Source organism: Panthera onca, chromosome C1 (genome assembly GCF_046562875.1).
Source record: "Panthera onca isolate mPanOnc1 chromosome C1, mPanOnc1 haplotype 2, whole genome shotgun sequence".
Lineage (NCBI taxonomy): Eukaryota > Metazoa > Chordata > Mammalia > Carnivora > Felidae > Panthera > Panthera onca.
In genome coordinates this window covers 54135162-54160262 of record NC_138346.1, presented here as the reverse complement: position 1 = coordinate 54160262, position 25101 = coordinate 54135162, and the positions used below count along the sequence as shown (strand labels likewise).

The 25101-nt window shown below is 36.7% G+C and overlaps 1 protein-coding gene across 5 annotated transcripts in view; it reads right to left on the bottom strand.

The window, feature by feature from the left end:
* Positions 1–25101, bottom strand: part of ZNF385B (zinc finger protein 385B) — a 401094-nt gene that overhangs the window by 287896 nt on the left and 88097 nt on the right. For 3 of the 5 annotated variants that reach the window (XM_078451131.2, XM_078451129.2, XM_078451130.2), the window contains exons 2-3: positions 24913–25064; positions 23961–24278 (exon numbers count right to left, since the gene is read on the bottom strand). In XM_078451131.2, the coding sequence (XP_078307257.2) occupies positions 23961–24276 (316 nt within the window). In that variant the 5' untranslated portion in view covers positions 24277–24278; positions 24913–25064. Of the gene's footprint in view, positions 1–797; positions 1038–23960; positions 24279–24912; positions 25065–25101 lie in introns of those variants that run through there. The other 2 variants (XM_078451132.2, XM_060621996.3) reach the window with 2 other exon arrangements.

The following is a 25101-nucleotide window of genomic DNA, read 5'->3' as shown; positions in this document are numbered from 1 at the left end:
GCAAATACTTTATACTTCCAATGCCACAACTGACCTTCCTGGGCAGATGATCTAGTAATTTAACTTTCCAGCTGAGTGTCAGCACTTTATTTACATTTAAGTCATAAAATCTGCTACATTTAAAATGTCACATCTAATTAAAACATGCTTTAGGAAGAAATGTTACTAATTTTCTCCTTCTTTCATTCAGTATACTGTCTCTAAAAATCAATTACTGGAGGTTGTCCAGTGTGTGACAGGTCATAACTTTTAATTATTAATGTCAAGCTTAACAAGGTATCAACTCCAGTATGTAATCCACTTCATTTACTTTCTTAGTTATCTTGTAAACATCACTTGCTTCCTCCTATATATTTTTCACATCAAAGATTCTACAAAGTACATTTAGTTCATAGTCATATATGTGTGTGTGTGTGTATATATATATATATATATATATATATATGAAACACATCATAGCACTGCTAATTACCTACTTTCAGTAATGACAGCAAAATTGCATAATATCACTGACTTGTTCTGAATGTTTAAAATGCAAAGGAAGTCACCTACTGTTAAGATGTCCTCGGCAAACAGCTAGCACAGAAAGAAAAGAATGCTATCACACCGTGCATTTAAGGAGTTACTTCCCAATGAAATTAAAGAATCATATATTTTGCTCCTCAGTGTCGCCCTTCAAATCTGTCAGCACGACATGATAAACACAACTGATAACTCCACAGGATTCAACACAGCATAAGAATCTGTTACTGACACACCAGATACCAGATCCAAGTTTTTAGAATAAAAATGCTCACCTCTGCTAGGAAGTCCACTCCACATCCTGGCTGGGCTTTCACCAGCTTTGAGAGCAACCAAGTTGGATAAACAAAACTTCCAGTATGTGACCAGTGTGATGCACAATGCTACCGAGACTTGGCTCCAGCCCTGATTATCTGTGTGACAGTACCACGCTATATCAGCGCAGCTCCAAACCTTCCCAGATGCTGGCTTATTGCACTGCTCATTGAAAATCCTTTACACGCTGGCAACATTTTAGGGAAGGACAAGCACACTGTGAGTCATTTGTAAAGAAAGCAGAGCAATTTCAATTCTATATCTCCACGCGTGCTTGCAACCAGAAGCACTGTCAACCTACAAGTCTGAGGTGGATTTATGCCGAGAAACAGGCAACCTAAGCCTTCATTATCAATGCATGAAATCAGCCACTGTGCTCAAATTCAAGCAAACCACAAAAAGGATATGATTATGAAAGGCTCCACAGATTTAGCACCAAACCTTGTGGAATGAAGAATCATCTACTGAAATTGTATAAATGTTAAAAATAGCTCTGGCTTTTCAACAATGAGCAGGATGCAGAGAAGAAATCAGTAGTATATATTATAAGGACTTATAGTAAAAGCTGCAAAAAATCAATAAAGCTGTAGGTTCCTGGGACTTTTCTAGAGAAGAATAAAATCAATAGAGGCTATCACAACAATAACAAAAATATTTCCATATATTTCACATAGATGTCCACTAAAGAGCAAGTTAAATATACTTCAACCCCTAATTGCTTGTTTCTAAATTAAAACAATAATGATAGTAAAAGTGGGCAGGAATATGCTAATACCAGGGCAAAATACTATCCAATTTACTGTAAGACAAATTCTTAAACAATAAAGATTTCAATGTACTCTGTGTAACAAGAAAATAAAGTAAAAGAGTATTTTTAACCCCATATTTTTTGTCTGCTTATTACTTTTTAAAAACTCTATAGCTCATTAAAATCCCCACCCCAGGGACGCCTGGGTGGCTCAGTCAGTTAAGCGTCCGACTTCAGCTCAGATCATGATCTCCTGATTCATGAGTTCAAGTCCCGCACTGGGCTCTGTGCTGACAGCTCAGAGCCTGGAGCCTGCTTCAGATTCTGTGCCTCCCTCTCTGTCCCTCCCCTGCTCGTGCTCTGTCTCTCTCTGTCTCTCAAGAATAAACATTTTAAAAAAATTTCTTTAAATAAATAAAATCCACCCCATCCACCCCCAAATTTACACCTTTACCTTTTACCATCTTTTCTCTTTCAATACTAAAATAGAAGATGCAAGAGCCAGCTGACATACTCTTAAAAAGGTACAAGGTAGAATACCCCAAAAAGTAGCAATAGTGATTTGAGATCACAAAATATAGAGCTTTGAGACGTGCAAAGCGCAAAGCAAAAAGGACATAAAACATTTACCAAAAATTACAATGATAACTGGAAGAAATTCCTCGTAAGTAGAATTGACAAAGAACACATTCAAGGTTCTATTCGGATTTTTAAAGATGGGTTTTAGGCTCTCACTGAGACTCTAATGACAGAACAAATCAGGGTCCAATAAAGGCAATGCTGACCTGAGGACCTTCTGTGAAGGACTGTGGTCAATTCTAGAAATACTACTAGCTCTTAGGTACCACATTTAGTACTGTCTACTAGATCCAAAATGTCTGTGTAAAAATAAGCACTATTCCTAATGCACATTTACATATCACAGCATTTTGGAGCAACTTTAAACATGGCACCCCCATAGGTGTCCTCCTTATATTTCTACATATATATTTTACTGTTTACAGGCCACTGGTCAGAACTCCTTCCTTGGAGACAGTTATAGACATACACAGAGTAGACATACACACGAGTATGTTTGTGTGTATATACAAGTACATTTTTGTGTGTGTATGTATACAAGCACATTTTTATGTATACATATATATACAAGCATGTTTGTGTGCGTGTGTTTACACACACCCCTACATCACAGGAAAATGCACTCCTCCTTTTGCAGTTACTTTTGCAGTTACTCCTGAATTCCATTCATTTGTGCCTCATGATTCACTGATTCAGCAATTGCTCAGGGTTTTCTGTGTGTGTGTGTGTATGTGTGTGTGTGTGTGTGTGTGTGTGTGTGCACATGCACTTTTCTAGTCTTAGAAAATTGTTCATGAGATTGTGTGCCTAAAGTTCTTTTTATTATTATCATGCATGCAGCTCCCTAGTAATAAGGTAAATTTTCATAAAAAAATGAGGCCATAATATTTGATTATAGTCCTCAATCCCTAATCTTAAACCTTAGTGCCAGATGCATTTCAGAATTCAAGTGCTTTCAGATTTTAGAAAGATAATACTCTGCATAGAGCATGAATTATATAATGCTTCCAGTGGGGTCTGGGGCGACACTCTATAGTCAGACACAACATTTCTGCAGCAAAACATGTGCATATTCATACTAGATGGGATAAATAAAGTCTATAATTAACCTCATATCAGTTCAGGTCAGGTTTTGCCATCAGTATTAATTATAAAATCTTCTGATTTTCAGGGCTTCTTGGATTGCAAGAATTGCAGGTTAAGAGACTGTGGACCTGTAAAATGTTTACCTAAACTATTATAGGGTTATGGACCAGAAAATGGTACCTAAACAAGTGTTCTCTTGCTTGAGCAAGAGATTTGGTGATTAGCATTGCCTTGATAGGACAGGCAAAAAATACAAGAGAAGGTGCTATTAAGACTGAGACACAAAGTAGAGCAGAGATGGGGCTGTAATGCAAGATGACAAAAGTAGGGCATGGGAGCAGAAAGTAAGAAGCAGCCATTCAGAACCACTGCGTCAAGAAAAAAAAAACCATAATTATATCAAATGTTCACTGATTAACTACTTTATACCCAGTAATCTGAAAGGCACTTGCCAAAAATATTTGTTTTAGCAATGTACTTTATAATTTTCAAAAGATAATTTTAAAAAGAAGAATATATTTTCAGAATGAGGCATGAAACATCTCACTCTCTTGTCAGTGTACCCTGAAACAAAACACCCATAATGTTCAACATCACATATGAAAATGTCACAAACAAAAAATAAACTTCATGAAGTAGAGGTCTCTATTTTATTGTTATATGCTATATACTATTTGGTGTAAGAGTTCTTCAAAATCACTTATAGAAAAAAATGTAGTAATATTCTTTACTTTCAATATTCAAACTGTTTGACTTTAAAACCCATTTTTAAAAAGAATATTCCTCTCCCCCAAAACATGAATATTATGTTGTATTTACTTGGAGTTGTCCTATCAGTATATTTCTCAAATAAATCATTTTTTAAATTATGTACATTAAAGAACTTTAAGATAGCATTGACCCTGGACTTGAGACTTTGGGCCTGTAGAATATTCATCATCTTCTAAGAGATGGTGGTCAAACAGTACCAAGTTACACTTATATAGGATGAATAAGTCTAGAGAGCTGAGGTATAGTATGCTGACTAGAATTACCAATACTATATTGAGTAATGGAATTTTGCTAAGAGAGTAGATTTCAGTTGTTCTCAACACACACACACACACACACACACACACACACACACAAAGTGATTATATTTGGAGATGGATATATTAATGAGCTTGACTACAGCAATCAGTTCACTATGTAGATGTGTGTCAAATCATGTGGTACACCTTAAATATATACAATTTTTATTTTTAAAAAAGACTATACATATACCACCTAAAAAGAAGAGCATTTCTTGGGTGGCTTTTGGGGCCCAGACTTGCAGTGGAAAGGAGTCCCAGAGGTGTTTATGAGAACACTGGTCTTCCTATTTACTGTATAAAGTACAACAGAATGTGTGGCTCTAATCTTAGTATCTAGAATATGACCATATTCAAAGTCATTTTCCATGTGAAGAAGGAAACCATTTATTCATTTTGACAGTACAACATAATTTAGTGAATTCTTTCTTTAGTAACCAAAATAGTACCCTGGGGGTTTGCTGGAGTTATTGCAGCTTCTAAAAGTAAGTAACTATCCAGAGTGGGTAACTCCCCAGGATCAAAATCAGTATCTCCTTACACCTTTTACATCATGTCCACATAAGAACAAATAAACATCTGGTGTCTACAGGTCAAGAGTCTCTGGATTGCAAGACAGGCTCACTAGAGGGCAAACTCTTGAAATGAAGTGGGTCAACATGATATGAAGGCCACTGCACTCAGGCCATAAAACAAAACAAAACAAAACAAAACCCCACAATAACCAGCCCACCAGCTCCTCCAAACTCATCAGGTAAACAGGAGAAGAGCAAACTTGTTCACAGTGGGCCGAAGAACCAGCTCCAGAAAAAACATAAGTGCAAAGATGAACACCAACCCCATGGTCAGTTATCACATTCCACAGGCATGTCTAATTTCAAACAATGTCCAAGAGCCTCCTTGGCTATGATGTTGTCAAGGGCATGAAAGCAGAACATCCATGTGAAGAAATCTGGTCAGTCAGGATGACAACACATTCAACTCACCATGTGAAACTGAACTTACTAATTTTAAATTCCTGCTAAGCCAGCTATCAAAAGCCTTTCTCCACAGATTAGTTCAAAATAGGTAACACACACACACACACACACACACACACACACACACATACACACACACACACAACCAGGTAACAGATTTTAAGTTGGCCTTTGATAATTCTCATCACTCAGCCACCCAAACACTTGCCATCATTGTCTAAGATTCAATTCCACACTGAAAAGTGTTGGTATTTGGTTTTTAAAATCTAAATGCCAAGACTTGATATAAAATAACTCTTAAAAGTTCATAGTCCAAAGAATTCTTAAAGCAAAAGATCATCTGTCCTCACTAAAAGGGCCAGCCACTCCTTTTAATTCTTTATTTAAAAAAGTCCCTTTCAAACTCTTATATATGTCAATTCCGTAGAGTTCTATATTTATATGATGGGCCCCTTGTTTATAGTTTTTAACCACGTGCACAGAATATAGAATTGTTCTATAATGACTTTTTGAGGTCTACCTTAAAATGTTCTAGAATTCTGACACCATCCAAAATGGCTGGGGTTCTGTCTCAAAGTATTTGGGAGACTGGAGTTATAACTTGAGACATCATCCTATTTCTGAATTGCTCTACTCTCATTATAAGGACCCTCAATAAGCCCAAATCTCAGTTGAATTTACCTGGAGAGTACCCATGTGTGGCACTAACTCTATTCCTGTTTTGAAGAATAGACTTAAGCTAGGATTTTGTAAAATACTTGAAAACTTATAATGATCAATTCTGGCCAAGACAAAGAGTCAAAAAAGTATATTAATATTGCTTCTACTGTATCATCACTGGGTCTAAATTATTCTAAGTAAGAGAAAATTCCTGGGCCCTATCAATAGGAATATATGCTAAAGACAGCAAATGTCCTCTTCTTAAGAATCCAATTTGGTATACCTCAACCAAGATCCTTTCCCTTCTAAATCTGGTTTTCCTATGGAAAATTATAGGAAGTCATATGGACTCTATCTACTGACTGGGTTGTATAATAATTGTTCCATGAAAAGATTTTTATGGACTTACAATTAAGAGGTCTAGGAAAATAAGTGCATTATAAATAATTTAACCCATCTGCTTCCTTAGTGAAATGCGTTTCTTACCTAGTGCACTTACTCACAGGAACTCACTGATACTCCCTCAATGATATGTTATACTTTCATCATAGTACCTATATTTTGCAAAAGATTTCTCAGTTAAATGATAAATGCCAAACTGACTTATCAAAAATGAAAAAGCAAGCATCTTAAACCATGTTTCTACTGCAAAAGTAGGACATTATCATATTGATGAATTCCAACTCTATCTCTGCATCTACCACATAAACCTAGGTTTGCATCATCAAACATTAATGTTCATATCTAATATCTCTTAAAATGAACTACAACTTTTTTTTCCAGACAGGGAACAATATATGATATTTAAGCATTAATTTTTATTACTGAAAAGTGAAGAAAAATCTCCTCTGAACGTGACCTTTTCTCTCTCCCTCCCACCCTCTGTCAGGTGTCTGGAGCGTGCGTGTTCACACATGTGCAGGCACACAGACCCCTGAGATATCTCCCCTACAGATTTTGCCTAATGCATAGAAGATGCTCAAAAAGTCTGTCAAACGAGCATGCTCCTGCCCACACATGCATGTTCGCATAAATGCTCACCCCTTTGTATTTCTTTGCTTTCCATATTCATTAATGAGTTCCAGCAAAATATTGTGGGGTTAGGAATGAGGAAAATATCTTACTTTCGATATACTTGTGGCACCATCTTGTGGTGATTCTACAGTGTTACTATTTCAAGTTTACTTTCTAAAGTTCAAAATTGTCTGAGAAAAACACTTTTTGAGGATAAATTTTCATTTTAAATATATAGGAGAGGCAGTGTAAGAAATTTGGCCTAGGAATTTAAAAATCCACCCACATATTTTAATAGTTATAATACCTATCACAATGTCTTGACCCTAGAAGCTGATTCTTATATGTAAAATAGGAATGCAAATAAGAGATTAGAAGGGAGGGGGAAAAACAGCTGAGGATCACCGAGGATCCTGGAGGCACCAAAGAGAGAAGCAGAGAATATGGCAGCAAAGAAGAGGATACGTTATACAACACTCCAACCCACAACCCATTTTCTGATCTTGCTCTCCATTTCCACCTCCAAATAATTACTTCTACTTCCTGCTGCAAAATCACCTGGTTATATCATTCTTACCTTTCCTCTACCTGCTCCCAAAGTGTCCTCAAGTTAAAATATACTCAAACTTGGGGCACCTTGATGGCTCAGTTGGTTGGGCATCCAACTTCTACTCAGGTCATGATCTCACGGCTTGTGGGTTCGAGCCCTGCATTGGGCTCTGTGCTGACAGCTCAGAGTCTGGAGCCTACTTTAGATTCTGTGTCTCCCTCTCTCTGCCCCTCCCCTACTCATGCTCTGCCTCTCCCTGTCTCAAAAATAAATAAACATTAAAAACTGTTTTTAAAAAATCTACTCAAACTCAGTACAGAATTTCTAAAGCCAAATCAAAGATGCCACTTCTCACTTTAAGAGGCAGAATCTATTTTTCCACCACTTGAGTCTGGACTGGTCTTGTGACTAGCTCTGACCAAAAGAACAAGGTGATTGCACCTTCTACTCTTGCTGTTTTTGCAGTACTGTTCTGTGACTCAGAGTAACAAAGCCCAGTCTAAGTAACTGGAAAAGGAGAGTCTCCTGGCAAGAAAGCTCTAGTATACAGCCAGCACCACACGTGTGTGTGAGGTGATCATAGACCATCCAACCCAGTTGACTGCAGCTGCATGAGTGACCTCTGGTGAGTCCAGGGCAAGGACCACCAGTTCTAATCTTTGACCCCAGAGAATCATGATTAAAATAAAGCATTGTTTAAAAAAAATATCTAAAGACTTCTATTATGCCACATTCTCTTGTGTCTCCTTCTGATTTTCTCACTCAGTTTCAGCCACATCTCAGCTTTTTGGATATGCCAAACTGTTTCTCGGTTTAAGATTTTCAACATTCCCTTTACTGCCTTTGAATCAATGTTTCTCTACTCTCTTTGCTTGACTAACTCTTGTTTAGTCTTAAAAACTTAACCTTCAATGAGATTAGAAATTTGTTTGGGGGGCGCCTGGGTGGCTCAGTTGGTTAGGTGTCTGACTTTGGCTCAGGTCATGATCTTGTGGTCCATGAGTTCGAGCCCCGCGTTGGGCTCTGTGCTGACAGCTCAGAGCCTGGAGCCTGTTTTAGATTCTGTGTCTCCCTCTCTCTCTGACCTTCCCCCTTCATGTTCTGTCTCTCTCTGTCTCAAAAATAAATAAACATTAAAAAAATTAAAAAAAAAAAAGAAATTTGTTTGGAATTAATTGAAGGTGAGAAAGAAAATGGGCAGTTCAGTTAGTAGCAACCAGGAAAACCAAACATTAGATAACAAGAAAGTAATCATGAATTCTTTTCATTTTTACTTCATGAAGGATTTGTTGCAAAAAGTTATGAGAGGTAATACAGAGTGCTAAAAAGATCTTAGACTTTGAATCCTTGTGTGGCCTTTGGAAAGGCCTCCATATCTTTCTAAGTTTCTTATCTATAACATGAGGAGAGTCATACTTATCGTGTTGGGTTGTGAAAACTAACATTATTTTAGTCTTTCCATGATAATTCCTATCTCCAGTGCACCTCAAATCATATACAAATGTGTCTCTCCTAAGATAGTTTGGCACAACCTTCATAATCTGGGCCTGACCTTTCATAGTTTTAAATATTATTTGTGCCAAATAAGTGCCAACTGCAGGATCAGAGGTCACACCCTAAGAAAGAATCCCTTCCCATTCTGAGGAAATACGGGTTCAAAAAACCTCAGAATACAATCAATTCTCCCCACCATAATCCTTGGGAGCAATTTGATTCTCCATGACAGGCATAAATGTTCCTTGAAAACACAAGGAGAATAAAATGTGAAGTTAACATTTACTACTCTGTCTGGTGATTTACATACATCTGATTGGATAGGGTGGGTATCAGAATATCACGTATCCCTAACTGATATGTGGGGAAAGCTACTGGGCAGCAATGCTGGTACATTCAGCGAGAGAACTTACGGCTTCTCTTTTCTGATTCAACTTCACATCAGGTACACTGTCTGAGCAGTAACCTATAAGCACAAACTAGGCAAGTTCTGCCCAACATAACATATTCATAGATGGAAGGCAATAACATCGTGGTAAGGAATCAGGCCACAGAATTAGGCCAGCTTGTTCCAAATCCTGGCCTTGCTTCCTCTGGTTACTACCTAACCTCTTCCTTCCTAATTTGCATTATATGTAATAATAATACGTTCCTCACAAATCTGTTTTGAGAATTTAAATAAGGTAATCTCCTTAGCACAATATGTGGCACAAGGTAAAGCCTCATTCACCCACTTAACCACAGCCTTTGGGTCTACCTTCACTGTGTTTATGATACTGTAGAACGTACAGAGTTGCTTATAAGGCTCCCGGTTAGAGGTAAGGTTTGGTTGAAAGGGTTGTGGGGACGAGTCACTCTATTTTCAAGACACTGTCTATTTCCATGGGTCAGTGGGTGTCCCAGGAGAAGACAAGGAACATAAGGCCATCCTTCTCTTTCCTAATTTCCAATTATATTTTTATCTAAGTTTAGAAGCTCCTTGTCTGGGTATAAATCCTCCTCAATGGGTTAGATGGTATTCTCAAAGTGTGATTTCATACCAGGAGCTTCTGCTGAGAATTTGTTAGAAATGCAAGTTCTCAGGTTCTACTCAGGCCTACTGAATCAGAGACTTTAGGGATGGAGCCCAGCAATCTGCATTCTAACACACCTTTCAGGTGATTCTGATGCATGCTAAAATTTGAGAACCACTGAATTAGATAATCAGTTATTCATACATCCATTGCTTTCAATTTTTAAAGTTCAAATCCCCCTCAGAGAATTAGAATGGTAAATGGCATAGGAATGGTGGGGAAATATCACAGCTATAGGCACTGATGATAAAGAATAGATCCCAGCCTTTGACAGCAGAGGGCAAGGTGAGCATCACTAGCCATCTACATAGAGGAGAAATGTGGTCAGTTTTATCTGGACTTAGGAAATTGTACATGGATTGTGGAAAATAATCTCTGCACAGTCATGTGGTATCCTAGGGAAACAAAACAACACCAAGCTGAGGTAACTGGACTACATGTGGGGGGGGGGGGGGCGCTCCTGGTTGTTGTAAACCAGAGTGGTATAGAAGAACTAAGCAGAACCCTGAATTCCAGCAGTTGCCCCTGAATTTTTTATGAGTTTGGGCAGCTGTGTTTTTCCTATGCTCCCATGGGACAAAGAAGACTCGACTGTTCTACCTACTTTCCACAGGCCTGAGGGAATCTTCCCTCCTTTTCATCTAATCACACTTCATTCCAATAATAAACTATTTCTAGCTTGTTCCTATGTGCATTTACATTGCCATCATTTCTATTTGGAATGTTGTTTTTCCTTGAATAACCTGAAACTCATCTTTGAATATTCACCACAAATACCACCTCTTCTGGGAAGCTGTCCCTGACCTCTGGAAAGTTAACCATTCCTTTCTTTGTGCCAATGCATCTTAAATAGATCTATAATCATTCTTAGCATATCATATTGTCATTCATTTATTTAGATACCTATCTGGACATTTATGAAAAGGACATTGTGTTTTATTAATCTCTGTGGACAACCTGAAAATATTTAAAAAGCAAAACCCCCAAATTTGTGTTCATTATCATCTCTAATAATGCTACTAGAAGACTGGGTAATTTAGTAGTCACCTTTATTATGAGTTTTTAACTGAAATTTTATCGAGATGATTTAAGATTCACATGCAGTTGTATGAAATAATATAAGGGGTTCCCTTGAACTCATTCCACCTTCCACTGATGGTAACATTTTATAAACCTACAGAAAAGTATCACAGTCTTGACAAGGATACCATCTACCAATCTTACTCAGATTTCCCCAGTTTTACTTGTATTCCTTTGTGAGTATGTTTATCACCTGTGTAGGTTCACATCCCCACCACCACAGGATCCCTCATAATCCCTCTTTCATAATCACACCCACTTACCTCCTGAAATCTGTCCCCATCCCTAACCCCACTAATATGTTCTCCATTCCTAAAACTTGGTCATTTCAAAAATGTTTCACAATGGAATCATACAGTATGTAACCTTATGGGATTGACTTTTTTCACACTGCATAATTCCCTAGAGTTTCTTCCAAGTTGTTGTGTACATCAGTAGTTCATTCCTTTTTATTATAGAGTAGTATTCCAAGTATGGGTGTACTACAGTTTAACATTTCACCCTCAAAAGATATCCACACCAATCCTGGAAACCTGCGAACATTACCTTATCTGAAAAAAAAGGAGCTTTGCAGATGTAAGTTAAGGATTTTGAAATTAGAAAATCTTGAATTCTTCAGTGGTTCCTAAATCCAACTTTAAGTGTCCTTATGAGAGAGAAGTAGATGGAGATTGTAAATAGACCAAAGAGGAGAGGACACAGATACACAGAGGAGAAAATGATGTGAAAACAGAGGCAGAGATTGGAGCAGTGTAGCCTCAAGCCCAGGATTGCCCAGGCAGTCACTAGAGGGTGGAGGATATAGGCAATTGATTCTCTGTAGTGCCCCTGAAGGTTAATGCAGCGCTGCCAAATTCAGACTTTTAGACCCCAGAATTTTGAAAGAATATATTCTATTGTCTTAGACCAAATTTGTGGTCATTTGTTACAGAAGCCTCAGGAAACTAATAGAATTGTTTATAGTTTATGACTATTACAAATAATGCTACTCTAAACATTCATATACAGGTTGTTGTGGGAATATATTTCAGTTCCCTGGAATAAATTCCCAGGAGTACAATTGCTGGGTTGAATGGTAAATATATGTTTCGTTTTATAAGAAACTTCCCAACTATTTTCTAGAGTGGCTATATCATTTTACATTCCCATTAGCAATGTGTGAGTGATCCATTTTCTCCTCATCCTTGCCAACATTGGTGTTGTCACTATTTCTTGCTTTAGCCATTCTCATAGATACATATTAAAATCTTATTGTGATATCACATTGCATTTCCCCAATGACTAATGAGGTTGAACATCTTTTCATCTGTATATGCTCTTCAGTGAAATTTCTGTTCTGATCTTTTGCCTATTTCATAATTGATTTTTTTTTACTGTTGAATTTTGAGAACTTTTTATATATTCTAGATACTAGTCCTATGTTGAATATATGGCTTACAAATATTCTTTACCATCTGTAGCTTATATTTTCATCCTCTTCACATGGTAGTTAACAAAGCACAAGTTTTTAATTTTGTATGAAGTCCAGTTGATCCATATTTCTCTTACGGATTATGTTCTTGGTGCTAAGTCATAACTTTTTGCCTAGCCTTAGGTCCCAGATATTTTCTTCTATTTTTTCCTTTAGAATTTTTATATTTTTATGTTTTATATGCAAATCTGTGATACACTGTGGTTTAATTTTTGCATATGGCATAAATTTAGGTGAAATTTCTTTCTTTTTTTTTTTTTTTTTCATCTATGGATATCCAATTGCTCTAGCAACATTTGTTGAAAAAGCTATCTTTTCCTCCATTCTAATGCTCTTGCACCTCTGTCAAAAATCAATTGAGCATAAGTGTATAGATCCATTTCTGGGTTCTGTTGCTCTTTCTGTTGATCTATACCTATACCTCTTTTAAAATAACACTGCCTTGATTACTTTAGCCATATAGTAAGCCTTGATATTGGGTATAGATTTTTCCTGCTCTATTATTCTTTGTCAAGATTTAGCTATTCTAGAACCTGACTTCTTCCATATAGTTTTAGAATAAGCTTGTCTATGTTTACAAAAAACCTTGCTGGGGGTTTCGATAGGAATTGCATAAAATGTATGGGTTAATTTAGGGAGCTGATATCTTAACTATGCTGAATTTTCCAATCCATGAATATGGTATGTTTCTCCATTTACTTAGGTCTTCACATCTTTTCTCAACATTTTGTAATTTTCAGCATATAGATCCTTTATATCTTTAAACTGTAAATCTAAGTATTTTGTCTTACTAGATGTGATTATGATATTGTGTTTAAATTTCAGTTTCCATATGTTTATTTTTAGTATATAAAGATGAAATTGATTTTTGCATGTTGATTCTCTATTCTGAAATCCTGCTAAACTCACTTAATAGTTTTAGGAATTCTTTCATAGACTCTTTAGGATTGATATATATAGACCATAATGTCATCTGAAGTGAGACAGTCTTATGTCTTCCTTTCCAATATGTACACCTTTTATTTATTTATGCTTGCCTTATTATGGTGATTAGAATTTCCAGTACTGTGTTGAATGAGATGAGAATGGACACCCTTATCTTGCTCTTTTTTAATTTTGTCAGTTTCAAAAATTTAATTCCAGTATAATTAACATACAGTGCTATATTAATTTCAGGTGTAAAATATACTAATTCAACAATTCTATACATTGCTCAGTGCTCATCATGGTAAGTGTGCTCTTTAATCCCCAACACCTATTTCACCTATCCCTTTACCCACCTCCCCTCTGTAACCATCAGTTTGTTCATCTGTTTCTTGGTTTGTCTCTTTTTTTCTTCATTTTGTTTCTTAAATTCCACATTTGCATGAAATCATTGTACTTGTAATTCTCTGACTCATTTTACTTAGCATTATACTCTCTAACTCCATCCATGCTATTACAAATGGCAAGATTTCATTCTTTTTTGGCTGAATAATATTCCATGGTACCACATCTTCTTTAGTCATTCATCTATCAATGGACACTGGGGCTGTTTCCATAATTTGGCTATTATAAATAATGTTGCAATAAACATGGGGGTGCATATATCCTTTCAAATTAGTGTTTTTGTATTGTTTGGGTAAATACCTAATAGAATGATTACTGGATCATAAGGTAGTTATACTTTTAACTTTTTGAAGAATCTCCATACTGTTTTCCACAGTGGCTGCATCAGTTTGCCTTCCTCGCAATAGTTAAAAGGGATCCTTTTTCTCCATATCCATGCAAACACTTGTAGTTTCTTGTATTTTTTATTTTAGCCATTCTGACAGGTGTGTAGTGATATCTCGTTGTAGTTTTGATTTGCATTTCCATGATAATGAGTGATGTTGAGCATCTTTCCATGTGTCTGTTGGCCATCTGTAGGTTTTTTTCTGGAGAAATTTCTGTTCATGTCTTCTGCCCAGTTTTTAATTGGGTTGTTTTTTTGGGTGTTGAGTTGTATAAGTTCTTTATATGTTTTGGATTCTAACCCTTTATCAGATATGTCATTTGCAAACATCTTCTCCCATTCAGTAGGTTGTCTTTCAGTTTTGTTGATCGTTTTCTCCACTGTGCAGAAGCTTTTTATTTTGATGAAATCCCAATAATTTATTTTTGCTTTTATTTCCCTTGCCTTAGGAGACATATCTAGAAAAATGTTGCTATGGATGATGTCAGAGACATTACTGCCTATAATCTCTTCTAGTATTTTTATGGTTTCAGGTCTCCCATTTACATCTTTAATTGATGTTGAGTTTATTTTTGTGTGTGATGTAAGAAAGTGGTCCAGTTTCATTCTTTTGCATGTTGTTCAATTTTCCCAACACCATTTGTTAAAGATACTCATTTTCTTTTTCCCATTGTATATCCTTGCTTCTTCTGTTGGAGACTAATTCAACATATAATCATGGGTTTGTTTCTGAGCTTTCTATCTTGTTCCATTGATCCATGTGTCTATTTTTGTGCCAGTACCATGCTGTTTTGATTACTACAGCTTTGTAATGTAATTTGAAATCTGGAACTGTGATGCCTCCAGTTTAGTTTTTCTTCCTCAAAATTTTTTTGGTTATTCAGGGTATTTTGTGGTTCCATACAGATTTTACTATTATTTGTTCTAGTTGTGTGAAAAATGCTCTTTGTATTTTGATAGGGATTGCATTAAATATATACATTGCTTTGGGCAATATGGACATTTCAATATTTGTTCTTCCTATTCATGAGCATGGAATATCTTTCCATTTGTTTCTGTCATCTTGAATTTCTTTCATCAGTATTATACAGTTTTCAGACTATAAGACTTTTACCTTCTTGGTTAAGTTTATTTATAGGTATTTTATTATTTTTGTGTAATAGTAAATGGGAGTGTTTCTTAATCTTTCTATTGTTTCATTATTAGTGCATAGAAGTGCAAGGGATTTCTGTACATTGATTTTTGTATTCTGTGACCTTCCTGAATTCATTTACCAGTTCTATCAGCTCTAGTAGTGTTTATACATTTAAATATATAAACTGAGTAAAGTCTTTAGGGTTTTCTCATCTTATGTGCAAATAGTGAAAGTTTTACTTCTTCCTTACCTATTTGAATGCCTTTTATTCCTTTCTTTTGTTTGCTGTGGCTAAGATTTCCAGTACTATGTTGAATAAAAGTAGTAAGAGTGCAAATCCTTGTCTTGTTCCTGATCTTAGGAAGAAAGCTCTCAGTTTTTCCCAATTGAGTATGATATCAGCTGAGGGTTTTTCATATATGGACTTTATTGTGTTGAGGTATGTTCTCTCTAACCCTATTTTATTGAAGGTTTTTATTATGAATGGATGTTGTACATTGTCAAATGCTTTTTCTGCATTTACTGAAATGATCATAATTTTTTTATATTTTCTCTTTTTGATGTGATGTATCATATTGATTACATTTGCAAATATTGAACCAGTCTTGCAACCCAGGAATAAATCCCACTTGGTCATGGTGAATGATTTTTTTAAATATATATTGTTGGATTCATTTTGCTAACATTTTGTTGAGGATTTTTGCATCTATGCTCATCAGAGATATTGGCCGTAGCTCTCTTTTTTTTGTAGTGTGTTTATCTGGTTTTGGTATCAGGATAATGCATGTCTCATAGGACGAATTTGAAAGTTTTCCTTCCTCTTCAATGTTTTGTAATAGTTGGAGAAGATTAAATATTAACTGTTCTTTAAATGTTTGGTAGAATTCATCTGTGAAGCCAGCTGGTCCTGGACCTTTGCTTGTTGGGAGCTTTTTGATTACTGATTCAATTTCACTGCCAGTAATTTGCCTGTTCAAATATTTTATTTCTTCCGGATTTGATTTTGGAAGGTTGTAAGTTTCTAGGGATTTATCCAGTTCTTCTAGGTTGTTCACCCTTATCTTGCTCTTGATCTTAGTTAGGGTAAAGCATTCAGTCTTTCACAATTAAGTATGATGCTAGCTATTGGCTTTTTGTAGTGCTCTTTATTAAACTGAGGTAATTTCTCTCTATTCCTAACTTGCTGAGAGTTTTTATCTTAAATGAGTGTTGAGTTTTCTCAAATTCTTTTACTTCGTCAATTGATATGATCCTATGATTTTTCTTCTTTAGCTGTCGATATGATGTTTTATACTACTGATTCTCAAATTGTTGAACCAGTCTTACAAATCTGGACTAAATCTAACTTGGTCATGGTGTAAAATTCTTTTTATACATTACTGGGTTTGGTTTGTTTATATTTTATTGAGAATTTGAGTCTAAGTTCACGAGAGATTAGTCTGTAGCTTTTTTTTTTTTAATATATTGTCTTTGTCTGATTTTGGTATCAGGGTAATAATAACCTCATAAAGTTAGTTGGAGAGTCTTTCCTCCTCTTCTGTTTCCTGGAAGAAATTATAAAATTGGTGTTCTTTAAACCTTTTTTTTTGTAGTTTTATTTATTTTGAAAGAGAGAGCATGAGCAGAAAGGGGGGGTGGAGAGAGAATTCCAAGCAGGTTCCACACTGTCAGCAGTGCCTAATGTGGGGCTCAAATTCATGAACCATGAGATCATGTCTTGACCCAAAATCAGGCTTAACCGACTAAGCCCTCCAGGTGCCCCAAAATTGGTGCTCTTTAAATGCATGGCACAATTCTCTAGTAAAATCCTGTGGATCTAGAAAGTTCTTTTGGGGGAGCTTTATAACGCATTCTTCTAAGTTACCAAATTTCTGAATGTAGTTTGTAGTATTTTCTTATTACTTTTTTAATTGATGCAAGTTCTATCGTAATATCACCTATATCGTTTGTGTCTTCTTTCTTTTTCATCTTTGTCAGTATTGCTAGGAGCTTATAAATTTCATTGATTTTTTTTTCCCCAAAGAAACAGCTTTTTGTTTCATTGATTTTTCTCTATTGTTTTTCTGTTTTCAACTTCAGATATCTCTGCACTATTATTTTCTTCCTTCTGCTTGTTTTAGGTTTACTTTTTCTCTTCTAGCTTCTTAATGCAGAGACTTATTTATTGGAGACCTTTTCTCATTTCAAATATAAGCATTTAATGCTATAAATTTTCTTCTCAGCACTGTTTTAGTTACTTCCCACATAATTTGATATGTCATTTTTCCATTTTCATCTACTCTATGTATTTTTTATTTCCTTTGAGTTTTATTCTTTGATTCATGGATTAAGAGATATGCTATTTTCCTGTTGGTTTTCTATTATCAATTTCTAGTTTAATTTCATTATGGTCAGAGACATACTGTAATCATACTGTGTATGACTATAATTCCTTTAAATGTGTTAAGGTTTGTCTTATGGCCTAGAATATGGTATCACAGTGAATGTTCCATGGGCACTTGAAAAAAATACATGTTCTACTGTTGAGGGGTGGAGTTCTAAATAAATTAGTTAAATCCTGATGCCTTATGATATTGTTCAGATCTTCTATATCCTTGATGATTTTTTGGGCTAGTAATTCTATTATAGAGAGAGAATTGCTGTAGTCTTCAGCCATAACTGGTACATGAACATTTAGAATCATCATGTCTTCCTGGTGGACTGAACCTTTTATCATAATGCAATGTCTCTCTTTGTCTCTAATAACATTCCTTGTTCTGAAGTCTATCTTACCATAAATTAATAGATACTCACACCTTTTTAATTTTTATTACTGTTTGCATGACATATTCTTTTCCATATTTTTACTTTCCACCTACCTATATCATTGTACAGTGAGTTTCTTGTTGGCAGCATATAACTGGGTAATTTTTTTCAATCTTCTCTGAAAATCTCTATCTTTTGCTTATTATATTTGGACCATTGACATGTAAGGTAATTGTTAATACATTACTCAGTGTCCCATTTATTATTTGTTTCCTCTGGTTCTCATTTCTATATTTATCTTTTATTGTTCTGGGAGTTACTTGGAAGTTTTTGTAGTACTCCATCTTGATTTACTTATATTCTTTTTGATTGTGTATCTTTGTAAAGCTTTCAGAATAGTTGTTGTAGATATTACAATATACATACTTATCACAATCTCTTGGCATTACCATTTAAATACTTCAGATGAAATATAGATATCTTACTTACATTTGGGTCCCTTACATTTCCCTACTTTTAAGTATCATTGTCTTGAGTATCAGATGAGTTATAATTTTTGTTTTAATCATCAAATATGATTTATACAACTTAGGAAAATGACAGTGTGAGGATTAATTTTATGTGTCAAACCCTGACTGGGCTATGTGGTGTCCAGATATTATATCAAATTGATAATATATTAAATATATCAAATATATTTTGATATATCAAATTTATCAAATATATCAAATTGATAATATATCAAATGTTATTTTGGGTGCTTCTGTGAATTTTGGATTGGTCTCACATTTAAATATATAAACTGAGTAAAGCAGATTGTTCTCCCTAATGTGGGCAGGCCTCATCCAGTCAGTTGCAGGCCTGAATAGAACAAAAGGCTGATCCTCCCTGAGTAAGAAGGAATTCTTCCTGCCTGACTGCCTTTGACCTGGGACATAATTTTTTCCTGTCCTCAGATTTAAACATTGTCTCTTCCTGGGTCTAATCCAGGCTGCAGGAAAAACTGCATCCCCGCTCTTTTCAGATGCCCCTCTGTAGTTCCCAGGTTCACTCAGGAGCCTGTGTGCTCACTAAGCCCATAGGAAATCAGAAGAATGCTTCAGTTCTATTTGCCCCTTGCTAGGGGCCAGAAATACCATTGTCTTACTGTCTCTCTGGACCCTCTGAGGCACAGACTACTTTGTCTGGATCCAAGACTAATCTGTGGTTTCTGTTATTTCCACCCACCCCTTGGGACTAGATGGGGAAAGGAGTAAGGATCCTTCCCATGCAGACTAAGTTATCTAAGCTCTCTTCACATTACCTGTTTCTCCCTTATGTAGCCAGAGTGTTCTTACAATATTTGACCAACAACAGTGTTGGGAAAGGGATCTTGCTACTACTCATAATGATTTCCTCGCTCAGGAAAAAAACTACATCGGTACATTCACACACACACACACACACACACACACACACAAATGGTTTTAGCTGCACTCTAAGAGTCTTCCTATTCTTCCAGAAGCTGAGATTTAATGGTTTGAATTCTAAGTTTAGTGAAAGAACTGCCCGTGGTTAGGGGTAGTCACTTCTTACCCAGAGAAATGGCTTAAGTCTCAACCACCATACTGTGGACCCCATGCTCACCCCTGCCAACCCCTACACTATAATGAGACTGACTGACAGGAGGCAAAGTTACCTCTGAAACAGACAGATCTTAGGAAGGCTACCTCTACTATAACATCCCTTCTCTTTTGTGGGGAAGATGAGCTACCACTTTCCTCCGTGTACCAGTCTGTTAGGGCTGCTGTAACAAAAGCACCACAAACTGAGTGGCCTAACAATAGAGATACATCATCTCACAGTTCAGGCAGTCCAGGTTTAAGGTGTGGCAGGGTTGATTCTTTCCGGAAACTCTGAGAGAAGGACTGATTTCAGATCTCTCTCCTTGATTTGTAGATGGCTGCCTTCTCCCTGTGTCTCTTTACATCATTTCTTTTTGTATGTCTGTAAGTCCAAATTTCCCCTTTTTACAAGGATATCAGTCATATTGAATTAGGGTCAACCTAACCCTAAAAACTTCATTTTAATTTACTTTGCAAAGTCCCAATCTTACAAATTCTGAAGTGCTGATGATTAGGATTCCAACATATCTTTTTTTTTTTTTTCCAGAGGGACAAAATTTAGCCCACAACACTCCCCAAAGCCAAGCAATGGGTGAAAAGAGAGAGTGACTCTTTGTTCCTTGATTATGTGTCTTCTTTGTCAGTGGACTTCCAAGTCTCCCCTGTGCTACCTGAGCAGGCAAGAAAAATGTGGAGTCCCCCACACCCCACTCCACTTCTACCTGCCTGTGCCCCAGGAGCTCCAGATTTTGAAGAAGAATGTTAGTTGTCAGATGTATTTTGCACATTCCCTCAAGCCCTAAGAGTTGATAAGTACCTAGATAAGAAGAGAGGACACAATCTCACCAGGACTGCCACAATGTGGGAGAAAAAAGCACACACAGTTGAGGAATGGAGTCTTTTGCTACAATGTGGGGGTAAGCCAGGAGATGCAACTAAATTTCAGGGATTCCCAATGCCTAATGGATACTTTGGGGGAGTTCTTCATCCAGAGGGGCCAGTAGGAGCACTTGTGACCCACAGACACAAACAGAATAGTAATCCCCTACCAAGAACAGCAGTGCAACCTTGCCAAGGCTGTTAGGTAAGGCCACCTCCACCCATCCATCCCTACCTAGGGAGAAGGGCAAGCCAAAGCATGGGAGGCTGGAGGCTAACTGTATGCCATGCTCCATTCTAAACTCCAGGATCTATCTAGCCAAATCTTAATCCAACTCTGACATGGATTTTTTTTTATATAAATAGCGCTGAATCATTCAAGTCAGAATACTTCTGAATATTCAAAAGTGAGAAGTTATGGGCTGAGAAAGTGTTAAGGGAACTGCTATCCAGCAGGAAACAGATGTTTGATAGATCAAAACTAAAGAAAGTGACTGGAAAAAATAAAAGCATGACAGGCTTGTTCCTCAGTGAGTTGAGACTCTAAATAGTAGATAAGTGTACAGGCACACACACAGCACTAAGGCACAGTCCACTTTAGTGCCTGCTGTTTCACTTGGCTTGAGATCGTGGACAGATTCTCCTGTCATTAGGTATTCTTCAAAAATATAATTTCTTAAAAAAATATATATATATAATTTCTTAATGTTTATTTATTTTGAGAGTGAGGGTGAGAGCAGGGGAGGGGCAGAGAGAGAGGGAGAGAGAAAATCCCAAGAAGGCTCCACATTCTTAATGTGGAGCCTGACACGGGGCTCAAACTCACGAACTGTTAGATCATGACCTGAACTGAAATCGAATCAGATGCTTAACTGACCAAGCCACCCAGGTGCCTCCCAAATATAATTTTTAATGCCTATAGTTTCTATCATTCATCTTATAAATGTACTATAATGTATGTAACCTTTCTTCTATTGGACATTCAGGATACGCCTAATATTTTGGAATTATAAATCGTGCCGTGAGAATCTTTGTACACACATCTATGTTTAATTTCTGTTTCAAAGACAGAAAGATATTGTTATACCTACTATTTTTTTCAAATGGGAGGATTAATGTTAACCACTTCCAGACATTAACTGACTTGTCTTCATCATATGCTAAACCCATCTTCTGACAATAGATAATCGACTATATTATCAGTATACGAAAATTGCCCTTTATATCTAATGTAAAACTTGAAAAGCTGACTCATTTTCTTACCCATCTTCCCATATACTAATATTGTCTTATATTAGATGATGAACTATATTTTACTAATAGAATACATCCATAATATCCTGGGTATGTCTTAGCTAAATTTATTCATGTCAGCTAATTTCATTACCATGGAGAAACTCATGAGTTGGAGCTTTACATGCCTAATTTCAAAACCCATCAAAGTGAGATAGTATGCCACATGATAGCAACCATTTGTGACCACAAATAGATCAAACACATAGGTCTGACATTAACCTGAGTGTTACTGCACAGCAGAAAATGGCAGCAAAGTAGTGACAAAGAATAACAGCTTCACTACTAATTAATTAAATATGGTTGGAACTCTCCATCTTCCATTTCCACGCCAAATTATTTCCTCTCCATTCCTAGTCTGAAAATTGGGGATAATCGTAGTAACTACTTCAAGGTTGATGAAAAGATTAAAGGAGAAAATTCCTATAAAGGACCAAAACATGTCCCATAAAATATGATCAGTTAATGTTAGCTACTAATATCACTAATTAGAAGTCACAGGTTACCTCAATCTAGGCATAGATGTTTGGGTTCTAACAGACAGGATTCAAATCTTTACTCAGGGCCATTTGCTCTCTGACTCAGATATAAGACAATAAATCGGTTTTTAACCTGACACCAACTCTACTTCAATATGCGAATACAGATATATTAATGCATCTGCTAATACTTATATTATCATCATAATAAATAAAGACAAAATGGAAAAGTAATTTTCCACTATCATCATGAATGTGTGTGTCATATCCTCAAAGTTCCTTTAAGTTCTCTCACCGCACACTAAGTATTGACTGGGGAAAATAATTTAATGAAATTCAAGAGGTATAAAGAAGTAGTTAGGTTCAGCTTTAAATATAAAAATTATGTCTTTATAGCACACACACAACATTCAGTGGAGCTGAATACGGATCACGGCATAACTTCACAAAGTAAGAAACCATGTAAGAGCACCAAGTGAAATCCCACCCAACGGCTGCTCTGCATCATCAACACTGCAGGGTGAACGAACAGTTTGCCGGAATGGAATGTGGAGCTCTTCCACTTACGAGGAAGCTTATCTTGACCTCCCTCATAAACCTGGGTAGGAGGCCCCGTTTTTGTGCAGATCTTCACCACGGATAAGAGTAAATTTCACATTTTCTTTAGTTGTGTCCGAGTGAAGATACCCAATGACCAGCAGTGTGGAAGAGGAAGGGCTGCCTAAGATAAAGGATTTGAAAGAACGTTTCTCAGATTCAGGGCAGATGCGGAAAATGTGAAAATTCCTAAGCTTCTGCCTCTACCCAGCCTACAGGACAGGGTGAGAGGTAAGAGGTGAGGCAAGAAGGTGCTTGCAGTAGGCCAGAGCTCAGAGGTAAGCCTTGTTGGTTTTGGCAATGCCTGTTCCTATTGTTAGAACACCACTGGCATGTTGCTGCCAGCTCCCTAAAAGAATATAACATGTCTCACACTCAAGATTAATGCTCCTTTTCTGCACCACGGGATGTTATAAATAAAGCTGTAGCTTTTTATGTACTATCAAGTAGTACGCTACCCCACAGAAAGCAGATGAAGGAAACCCAAGAAAGCCTAATTTTGCAGAGAAGGGGAACAAAAAACTGACATCACTGATCTATTTTAAACACATTTCAAAATACATTAGGAAATGTTCACACACTATGGGAATAAGGATCAAGTCTACAATCCAATACACAAAGTGTGAGTGTGTGTGTAATGTTTGTATCTAATATATATGAATTTTATACACACACACACACACACACACACACACACACACACACACACTGAGAAGTAACAAACAGCTCTTGGAATTACCTGTGGGGAAAAGAATACAGGTTATTGTGGTGGTAGTTTCATGGTGAAAGAGGTCTTGTTCTAAATCCTTCACTTTCTAGGACAGCGGCCTCTCTCCCAATAGCACATGGAACCCCTGGGCCTTTCCACTTACCTGCGCTGGTGTTGGTGCTGGGGCTGGCCAGCAGCTGCCCAGAGCCCTGGGCTGGTGGTGGAGGCTGCCCATCACTCAGTTGCTTGACTCGTTTGCGGTGGGATTTACCGTTGTAATGGACCTGGGCCTGGGCTGCGGAGTTCAGCTGGATGTTGCACACCTCACAGAAGGAGAACAGAATTTTCTTTTTCTCTTTACTCAACTGGTCCTCAGGCCTGTCATTCTTTAACCCCTTTTCTTCAAAGCCCCGTAGAAAAGTTGCCATATTCATAATACCATCTTCAGGGTAGTTGTTAGGGCTTAATGAGTACTTCATACCTGAAATTTAAAAAAAGTACAAGGGCTTGCAAAATATATGCTTTCTGATTTTCTAGTATGATTACAATTAATTTTCATGATATGGCTTCAGCTAAAAGTCTCCCAGCTGCTCAACGGATGCTCTTTGAAAAAGTCATCACAGCTAACTGATTGAACAAATATGGTCTTTGGACATTTTTTTCTCTGTCTGTAGTGCTTCCTACTTTATTCCTGACCCACCTTCCTTCCATCTCTCAATTCCTTTGCCCTTTTAACTCCTGCCCACCCCTTAATCTTAGCTGGAAGAATACCATCTCCAGGCAACCCATCAGACCCTGGTTTTCAGCTCATACAGTGACCGACCTTCAGAGCATATATCATCCTATGCATTTCATACATAGTTGTGCAATTTGATCTATGAGGGAAGTAACTTCATTTCTGATGTCTCCTAGGCCTAGAACTGTACTGTTTAAATAACAGGCACTTAAATACCTTTTGAAGGAAAGAATAAATGTTATGAACCCGGAACTGTGAAAAAGGGTATGTATAGACACAAAAGTATATATAATACATGCGCACCTGCCAACAGTCACATACCCTAACCAGGGGAGGAGCTGAATAACAAAGATTAAAACATAGTATGTCTGCAACTTACATTAGGTTGTGTTCCAAAAGCCCCTTTATAAGTCAGCCAATGGGAATTTGAACATGCTTTCTTACAGTTGTAGTGAAACAAATTGTATTTAAGTTTCCAGATTAGCCCATAAATATCAATTTAATTTTTGATGAGGTTGAAATGCAGAACATCTGAAATAAAAAATAAAAGAAATACAATAAATGGCAA